Source organism: Pteropus alecto, unplaced genomic scaffold (assembly GCF_000325575.1).
Source record: "Pteropus alecto unplaced genomic scaffold, ASM32557v1 scaffold25, whole genome shotgun sequence".
NCBI classification, from domain to species: Eukaryota; Metazoa; Chordata; class Mammalia; order Chiroptera; family Pteropodidae; genus Pteropus; species Pteropus alecto.
The window spans coordinates 29,915,279-29,925,846 of record NW_006441955.1 but is presented as its reverse complement, the minus strand read 5'-3'; the positions used below and the strand labels follow the sequence as shown (position 1 = coordinate 29,925,846).

General features: G+C 39.4%; 1 protein-coding gene across 1 annotated transcript in view; it reads left to right on the top strand.

Annotated features, from left to right (window-relative positions):
• The window catches only part of MCOLN2 (mucolipin 2), a 35,325-nt gene that overhangs the window by 1,499 nt on the left and 23,258 nt on the right, over positions 1-10,568 (top strand). The window contains 2 exon segments of the mRNA XM_025052080.1: positions 3,517-3,690; positions 5,435-5,588. Coding sequence (XP_024907848.1) covers positions 3,517-3,690; positions 5,435-5,588 — 328 coding nt within the window.

The window sequence follows — 10,568 nt, the reverse complement described above, 5'->3', positions numbered from 1 at the left end:
TTCCCTCCCATATTCTTTGTACATTCTTAGAGTGGTATCTTGTTTTTACGTGGTACAGAATATTTTCTCCTGCATTGATTGACTGCACAATCAGGTCTTAAATCACAGTCTTTGCCAGACTGCACTTCGTTGTATAGTTGTTTTTCTGTCTTATATTCCCAGCAAATCTTAAGATCTAGTTAGAAGGGCTAAGATGCGTTTTTGTCAACTCCTTTTTAAGAATAAAATTATTTGGCCACTTCGATCATCACCTTACTCTTCCTCTGTAGGGAATGTTTAGTTCTCCCATATCAGGAAGGAGACTTCACATCTACTCTCTAGGGTTTCTCTCTTCAACTGAGAGAGACGCTTTGAAAATCGCAACCCTTACCTGATACTGGGCTATACAGGTGGATCTTGGCTTGTTCTATGAACAATAGAATAGAGGATCCGTCTTGTTCCTGATGCCAGATGTAGGTGGTTCCAAGCAGAGATTACACCTCCAGTTCTCTCATTCCCAAAGTTGAGTTGATGAACTTTGAGTTTAAATAAAATGATGGCTTAAAATATCAGTGAATTTTATGCCACTTTCTTGATCAAGTTATCCATTCCCATTCAGATTTGTGTGTGTGTGTGTTTCTTTAGCTTAACTTGAGGTTAGGAGAATGAGTCTCCTATTTATGCTTCTAGAGTTAAGTTGGCAGCATTTCAGTTTGAGAGATAGTGTGATCAAGTGATCAAGAGAACAAACAGATGAGTCAAACAGATCTATTCGGATCCTCACTCTGATACTTTCTAGCTCTTCTAACCTGGATAAATTACTTGACTTCAGTTTGCACATGTATAAAATGGGATTTTATTCATCAACAGATTTAGTATTTGACTCTGACATTGTGATGGGCACTATTCCAGTTCCTGAGTACATACTAATAGGGAAAAAAGAAAAAAAAAATCCTGTTCTTGGGGAGCCCAGTGTCACATCTCCCTCATAAGGTATTGAGGAGTTAAATGAAAAATAAAAATTGCAAATTTTAGGCACGATGCTTGGCACTTAGTAGATAAGAGTTGTTATTCAACACCATTCAGTGTTGACCTTGCTCACATTATATCCCAGTTCAGCACAGAGTAGGCACTCAGCAAACTTCGAAGAACTTATTTCATATGTGTACCAGTTGTTCATTTGTATTTTATATTAGTATTTTATACAAAACCGTGAAATAATCATATGTGTTGGTTCCCATTTTTAGCTTTAAAAAAGCAACAGGACCTTTTCTGATATCCCCTGCAGGCACCATTGTCAAACATCACATACTCAGAAGAACCTTTAACCTTCCCTTGCTTGATTTTCAGCACAGGTTGGATGATGTGGGACTTCTTATCTGATATTTTCCTTAAAATAGCTGGGTTTTAGCAACTACTCAATCCTTTGATTTGGTATTTGAGGAATGTGACCTAGTGAGGCTCAAATACTAATGAATGTCATCTATGTACAGTCTCAAACAATAGTTGCAATTCTAGAAAGCTAGCACCTAAATTCTTTTTGACAATAAGTGCCCCAAAGACAGATTTTTCAAGGGAAGGAATTGTGTAGCATAATAAAAATGACTTGGAATTAGACCTGGCTTTCATTCTAGTTAGGTAATTTAAAGCAATTTAATGAGGCAAAAATGTCAGTTTCTACATAGGTAAAATGGGGATAAATAGGAATGTTAAGTAGCTAATCAGATATGAGTGACAGGGGGAACAAAGGAATAGGGGCACAGCCTAGAGAACACCCTGTTGGTAGTTAGAGAATCCCTCCTGCATCCCCAGAGACAAAGGACAGGAGGGTCATAGTCTTAGCTGGCCTAATCTGGCTACAGACACCTGTGCAGAAGGTCATTATAGTACTATGTTTATTCCTGAAGTTCATGAATCTAATTATAACAGACTGAATTCTGGGTATGTACATGTGCACTAGGCAAAGTTATATATAGCAGCCAGATGTCAATCAAAATGACCTCACTTGCCAATCATTTAGGAATGCCTATGGAACCACCCCATCACTGCCTGGATATAAAGCAGACATTCCCTTTTTGCCCTCTGGGCTCCCCTCTTTTTGCCCCCTCCTTTTTGCCTTCTTGTTGTGGTTGCGGTGGTTATTACAGTGCTCTGTTGTAGCTGTCATTGCTGGGACCATGTGCTTCCTTGGGGCATACTTTGTCTTTATCCATGTGCCTCCTTGGGGTGTTCTTTGTCTATCTAAAATATATTTTTAATAAAACTATTAAATCTCAATGACCTGTGACTCTTCACTGCCATCATTTGAGGAAGAACCAAGAGAAAATGCTGACTGCATGTCTGTGCTGTCGTTATCCCTCTCCCTCCCCACTACCATTGGGGTGACATCAAACTCTATAGGCCCCAAAGGTGACAGTGCATGGGACAGGGCTTATAGAGGGTTGACTTCTCTTAATAAACTACCTCTGTGTGTGTGTGTGTGTGTGTGTGTGCGTGTGTGTGTGTGTGAGAGAGAGAGAGAGAGAGAGAGATTGTGTCTGTGCATGTGTGTGAGAGAGTGTATGTACATGAGAATGTTCCTGAGAAAGTGTATGTACGACAGTGTGTGAGTGAGCATGAGTGTGCATGTGTGTGTGAAAGTGTGTAAGAGTGTGTGTATGAGAGAGAGAGTGTATATGAGAGAGTTGTGTGTATAGCTGTGTGCATAATTCCCTGGATTTCTTTTCTTTTCTTTTTTCTTTTTGGTAAACCTTCAATGCCCACTTATTTCCCCCATTTATTGGATTTCAAAATAAAAACTTTGGGGAAGAAAAATACTTTTTCACTCTTGATGAAGAGAGCCATTGGTGCCTAACTTTGTAAGAGAGAGTAAGTAAGTGGGTGCTCAGTGACAATGAATGGGTTTGACATCATGAGAGATAAAGCAAGCCCTGCTATTCTTTCTGATGCTTTGATGCTGTAAATCTTGGAGAGGGAAACTATTAGGTGTAAATCTTGTAGGAGAGTTTTTGTAGAACTGGAGTAATTGAATTCCTTTGACAACTATCTCATCTTAACTGGAGTAAGTATATGCCAGCCACTTTTCAAAAACATTCTTAAAAGCCACATGTAAAACATAGTTGTGATTTTTAAAAATACTTATAATTTCTGAATGTTAAGTCAATAAAATGAATCATTTCTTTATGAAGAACATCGATTTTTTGAACAACTAATTTGAAATCCAAGTATGAGAAAAATGAATTCAGACTTAATTCATTTAAATTCTTCCTTCTTCTCCTTCATTAAAGGCCAGTAGGGCCGTTAGTCATTGGGAGTGGTGATTTCTTCTAATCTTATGCTATTTCAAAATGCTGATATAGCTTGATGAGGTTATCTTTTTGGTACTTGTACTTTGACATTGATGTGATTATTAAAAACCAAAGCGGTGATATTTTCCTTGCTGATGTTTGTAGGTGAGGGCTGATGCTAATAAGAAGGCACTTGCCTCCCCTGATAAATGGTAATATTTACATATGCCTCTTTGATTTTCTTTTCTAGCTCATTTGTTTTGGTTTAAGTAACCAGTTGGTGGTTGCTTTCAAAGAAGAAAACACTGTTGCTTTTAAGTACTTGTTTTTGAAAGGATATTCTGGCATAGACGAAGATAACTACAGTTGCAGTGTATATACTCAAGAGGACGCCTATGAGAGCATCTTTTATGCTATTAACCAGGTAAGTTTTTGTTGTGGATGTCCTATACTTTAAGAATATATCGATAATTGTCTTAGCAAGGAAGAATTATATATATATTAAAATATTCTAATGAAGATTTGCATAGTCTGCCAAAAATGTTTATTGCTATTTCTACAGTTACATTTTCACACGACAGATTTTGCCTATTTAGAATGTTTCTTTAAGATTTACATTTTCAATTTATCCCTTCACACCCACTACTTTTGGGAGATTACTTTACCCCAGATCAAATAGACAAGAGTAGATTTATAATCTCAGAAGGTTTGATGGATAAGATACCAAATCTAAGATTCTAGGGTCTCATTTTTGATGTCTTAGCATTAATAAGCCTAGCTGAATTTTAAAGATATGGAGTAGAATACAATATAGTTACATCTAGGCAGGTATTGAGAAACCAGATTGGTAGGCCCGAAGAAAGCATTTAGGGGAAAGAAATTGTTATTCTCTACTTCTTTTTCATTCATTCAATAAATATTTGGGTACCTAGCATATGCCAGGTACTATTGTAGACATCGGGGATACAGCGTGAATGAAACAGACAAAAACCCTCTCCTCGTAGAACTTAATTCTAGAGGGGACAGCCAGACAAATGAAAAGAAGTAAAATGTGTAGTATTGGAACTGGCTCCCTGAAAACACTACCCAAAAAAATGTTGATAATCAAAACTGAGCTTATTGCTTATAGCAGTAAGAGAACTACTATTTGGACCATTCTCAGTTGTGCCTTAGATGAAGGGGGCAAAGTCCAGAGACAGATTTTGAAACCTTAAATTTAAGGACGGGGTTGGTGTCTTTCAGTGTGAGGGGAGCCAGAAGAGAACTGAGTAAAGATCATGATAGAATAATTTATGATTGGTGGACACAGCCAGGTGAGGGTTAGGAGGTGGATTCAGAGTCTTGGGGGTTATTAGACTAAATCTTCAAATTGACTGTTTAAATTAGTTTTTTTTTTTTCTGTTTCTGGAATAAACAGTACAGCTATAAGCAAATTTTATGTTCCTGGGTAAAAGTTTCCTGGAATAAGAAAATCTTGTTAATGAAGATGCAGGCTAGTAAAACCCTCTGAGTGCAGATAGGCAAATGGTAAAGTTAAGTTTATGTAAACTACTGTAAGCTAATGTAATTCATATCAATGTAAGCCGTGGGGTGTGGATGGCTTGGATCTTCAGTGGTATGTCAGAAAGTGATAACTGCTATGGAATAAAACATGGGAGGAGATTGGGAGTGCCTGGTGGTGCCTGCGAGCTGGTGATGGATGTTTGCAATTTTCATTTCATGGTAAGGAAAGGCTTCACTGAGGTGATAATATTTGAGTTAAGACCTGACGCACTGAACCTAGCAGATAGAAAACCTGAGGTTCTAAGCTGAGGGAACAGCAAAGGCCCCAGGGAGGAGTGTGCCTGACTAGCTCCAGGAACTGCCTGGAGGCCAATGTGGCTTTGTGGGGGCAGGGGTGGTGGAGCCAAAGGTCAGTAGGCAGCACATAGAGACATAGGCAGGACCTGAGCTTTAGCCCTTACTGAGGTGGGAGCGGCTGTGAGTATGTTGACTTTAGTTTTGAATTCTGTGAGGTGATGAGTTTATGCCCAACCTGAAACAATTACCTTGTGGTATTTTACATCAAGGGATATGATCTAAACAATTCAAAAAAGCTAAAATGTATTCCATATGCTATAATTACTCTTGAAAGCTCTTAAGTCTTGTTGTTTGACTATTTTTAATAGTATCATCGTCTAAAGAACATATCCCTGGGGACCCTAGGTTACGGAGAAAATGAAGAGAATAGAATTGGCTTAAAAGTCTGTAAGCAGCATTACAAGAAAGGGACCATGTTTCTTTCTAATGAGACATTGAATATTGACAGCGGCATTGAAACAGGTAATGCAGTGATCATTTTATTATATCCCTTTATCATCTGTGTTAAGAGAAAAGTGCCCTCATGTGATGGCACCCCAAATGGAACAACTTTGCTTTTGTGATGGCTAACCTATTTGGGGCTGTTACTTTGACATTTATTTGCCAAGGGCTTTGGCTCAGGAGAACTAGTCTACGGTGGTGGGACCGGACATTGGATCTCTTTGGCGCAACTCAATATTATTGTTTTTGGGGTAAATGTAGCAGAATTGTTTTGTGTCATTCTGTTAAGAATTTAAAAGCATGCTTTACCAAAATGGAAAGTGTTTGACTTAAGACTCTGGAAGTTTTGTCTTTCATTCAGCAAACCTCTGGTATATACCTAGAATGCCCAAGACACTCACTGTTTTATGTACATAAACGCATGTATATATAGTGGTCCCATGAGATTATAATGGAGCTGAAAAATTCCTATTGCCTAGTGATGTCATAGTGCAATGCATTACACGAATACCTTTGTGTTACAATTGCCTGCAGTATTCAGTAGAGTAACATGAAGTATGGGTTTGTACCTAGGAGCTGTAGAGGAACAATCTGTCACCCCAAAATATGTCTATTTGGCATGAGGATTATTTTAGGCTGGTTAATTTAAAAAACAGCCACAGCGTAGAAGCTCTGAAAACCAGGTAAAAGTTACCCTTTGTGAAAGACATTTACATTATAAGGAGCATCTCCATTTGGAAGGGTGTTCCCTACCTGTACCAGAAAGAGGCATGGTGACCTTGCCTTGAGACTCTTATCAATGTGGAAGATAAAGATTTAAATCTGTTTAACAACCAACCTTACCTTTGTTTACTGAGCTTTTCAGGGTCACCTCCCATAACTGACTCTCCCCATCCTCAACATCTTTTGTCTTAAGCTGAAGATGTTCAGCCATCCTGGTGACATAATCAGTTTTCCTGGATCTCTGTATGTAGAAAGTATACATGTTATCAAATTTTGGTTTGGTTTTCTCCCATTAACCTGTCTTTTATTAAAGGGGTGAACCCAGAAGTGTAGAGAGGGAAAATTATTTTTCCTCCTCCTCAAAGCCTACAAAGCTATACTATATAGCCTAGGTGTGCAGTAGGCTACACCATCTAGGTCTGTGTAAGTGCACCCCATGATGTTTGCACAATGATTAAATCACCTAACGACACATTTCTCGGAACGTAAGTAACCATGTCGTAAGCAGCACATGACTGTAGTGGGTTTGCAAAGACCAATCAGGGCCCCTCAAGGAAATAACAGTTCAGGAATAGGGGTCCTAGTAGCAGTTTAAATGTGGAGTGGTTTTGTTAAAATGAAAGCATCACACCGTTCATTTGACATATTTCCTATAATCTGATTTTAAGGTGTCTTAGCAAAACAATAGAACACCCCCCATAAGACAGAGGTTCTGATTCTGTTTCCACAGGCTGCCTGTTTAGACTCTTCATGAGTAAATGTGCCCTGTGCCCTTGGCTCTAAAGAGAGCAGCTCCTAAGCCGGTACTATCAAGCGCCCCAGGTTGCTTTCAGGGACCATCCGGTGTCAGCTGTCTGTGGCTAGATACGTGGTCAGCAGCCTTGAGACTGAGGCTTGTCTGATTGCCCGGCAGCCTTCTGCTATCCTGAGATCTGTTTGGTAGTCTGCACTCAGGGGCAGAGCCTTTCACTCTGGATCTTTTTCCTGAGGCCGTCAGCTCTACTCCTCCCTGTGGGTGTTCCAGTCACTGTGATAGGAGTATCTGATAGGTGGAGCCGAAAGCTTGTGCAGTGACCCTCTGCTTCACAGAAGCCACTGGACACTGGTCCTCTTAAAAATATGTGACTCAATTGGTTGCATCGTACAACTAGTTTCCAGTTTTCCTCTATTGATTTTTCTGGGAAAATAGACTAAAGAAATATGGCTAAAGTCAATATCAGTGGCTAGGTATGACAGGCAGTGTCAGAAAGCAGGATTTCTTCCCCCTGATTGTTTGGATATTGGTGTCCTGGCTCATTTCCTTTCTATCAAGATACTGACTATTTTTAAACAAATGGAGAGGAATTGATCATTAATTTGATTTTAAGAAAACTGCTTGAGCAAGTTAACTGTATTCTTTGACTTGTTAAATACAACTTGTCAAAGAAAATGTTTTGATGTATCTATTCCAAAGATATAAAAAATAGTCTTAAAATACTTGATACTGGATTTTAGGCTTTCTTTTCTTGGACACATTGGAGGAAGTCTGCAGATGATATAAATAGGAATTGAGTTTGACTTCAGTGGCGTGGCCTTATAGTTTAAGTGAATTAGCAGAAGCTGTTCTAGGTTACCTACTCGTGAATTTGCATTATCTCTACTGTCAAGAGAATCATCCTTCAGTGAGCTAAAAGAGACCTGCTTTCATGCTTGCTTTATGTTCAGTTGCAGGACTGATCTTGCCGTTCATGTTGAGTTTCCCTTAATTCATGCCATGGGCATATTCCTCCATTCCTGCGTCTAGACTTGTGGCTTTACACTTCAGCCTTATTTGGGGGACTGTCATAAATCCTGTTTTTTTTTTGTTTGTTTGTTTTTTTAATTAAGAATGTTTAGACAGCTATCATTCTAATACAGTTTTCATTTTCTGTAACACAGATTTCAAATTTTTTATGTTCTCCTTTCTTAGCATGGGACAGCATGGCCATTCCATCATCTTCCCAGTTTTTTAAAGAACATATGTAATCCACGTCCCTTTGTCTCTAAGAGGGTTGTTATTTCATTTGCTGGAGTATTTTGCTCTGTAAATGAGATTTGTTTGAGAGATGAGGCTGCTACTCTAATGCCAGTTTTTTCTGTTTGAAGTTTGAGATTTTGCTTAGGGCTTTTGCCATCCTTTTTAAAACATCTCAATTCTTAGGTTTTGCTGCCACCAGGTTCTCGAGAGTCTCATTAGCAATGACTCTATGATAAGGTCAGCCAGACTTCAGAGAGTTCTATATGTGTATTAAGATAAAGTGTAACTCTACAAATACAGTTATAAAATTTGGCTAACCAAATAGGCTTTTATAAGGCAAATTTTACATATAGGGTAAAATTAACAATGCTTTCATATTTCTCTGAATCTAAGATTCCACCAAATTTTTGAAGACTTATCTGCTTTAGAGATATTTGAAAGTGAAAAAATAAATGTCTTAAAATGGATAAAATAGAGGAGAAGGAGACCTAGGACAGTATCTGGCACATATATTTTGAATATGTTACTTCTTTCAGAATACTATCATTTGCAGGGTAAAATTAACAATGCTTTCATATTTCTCTGAATCTAAGATTCCACCAAATTTTTGAAGACTTATCTGCTTTAGAGATATTTGAAAGTGAAAAAATAAATGTCTTAAAATGGATAAAATAGAGGAGAAGGAGACCTAGGACAGTATCTGGCACGTATATTTTGAATATGTTACTTCTTTCAGAATACTGTCATTTGCTCAGATCAGCTTAAAGGTTTTTTTTTTTTTCTTTTATTTCACTTTAAAAAAAGAATGTTCCAAGTAGAAGGACCTTACATAGCATCTGTTTGGCCTTCATTTTACAGGCGAGGAAAAACTGATGCTGACTAAGGTCACGTAATGAGTTAGTGCCAGTAGGTCTTTACTAATCCAGGCCCAGAAACCTGGACATCACCTGGGAGCTTGTGAGACATGCAGAGTCTCAGGCCACACTCTAGAACTACTGAATCCTAATTTGCATCTTAGCAAGTTCTTTCAGTGATGCATATGCATGTTAATTAAATTTCGGAAGCACTGCTTCAGTGCTCTCCAGCCAAAGACCTCTCTTTACTGACTTCACATTTTCCACTGTCCATCACCACCTGCCTTCATTGTCTCCTATACTCAGCTAGGATACCTCTGTCCATCAGTATCAGTCCCTTACAAAGGCTATTAAAGTGCTTACCTCTCCCTTCCTTCTCACCTGGACCCTCTCATCTACCATTAGGCTCTTCCATACCTGTGCCCCAGCAGCCAATGCTTCCTGGAGAAACATGCCAGAGCAGCACATGCTCATCTTACCACCACATCTTCAAAGCTCCTGGCACAGCTTCCCTCCACTTCCCTTCACCCTAGTGTTACAAAAGAATTCAGGGGTGAGGCGACAGTCAGAGGCCTCACCCCAGCACCAGGACCCACCCCTTTCAGCTTCTGAGAAGTCATGCCCCTTCTCTCTGCACCCAAATTTACATTTCTGAGCTGAACCTCCACCCCACCCTCTCCAGGTTCCTATATTCAGTTGGCTACTTGAAAACCCCACTGTGGCTCTAACAAGATTTCAAACATGCTGTGTCCAAAACAGAACATTTCAAACCTCTCCCATTCCCTACTCACTCGCCCAAACTGTATCTTTTTTAGTCTTCCCCATCTCAGAAAACAACACTAATATTTTCATTGCATGCTATAATATCCCAGTTGCTCAAGCCCCAAACTTGAATTTGTTGATTTTTTCATTTCTGTTGCCACTGCAATAGTCCAAGCCACTATTACCTCTTGTTTAGGTTAGTCTCCCTGTTTGAAGTCTTAACTATTCTACCCCCGCTCCACCCCACAGCAATCAGAAAGATATTTTACGTAAATCAGGTCATATCATTCTCTGGTTTAAAAAAATGAGTGGCTTCCCATTCCATTTGGAATAAAACTCCCAAGTTCCTGTAGGAGCAGGTCAACCGCCTGCCTCTCCAAGCCCCTCATACTTGACCCTATTTCTCCGTCCTAGCATCCTTGTTTGTTGAACAAACCAAGCTTTTTCTTGCCTGGGAGACTCATTTCTTGTTTTTGTTCTGCCTGGAGCATTCCCCCTGGATCTATGCACAGCCTGTTCTCTTTCCTCCCTCAGGGGTCCCTTCAAACATCCCCAGTACCTCAGAGCCCTTCCCCAACCACTCCGTCCATGGTAGGGCCACCCCCACCTGGTTACTCTCCATCACTTTACTCTGTCTTTGCAGTACTTCTCACAACATGATACCAC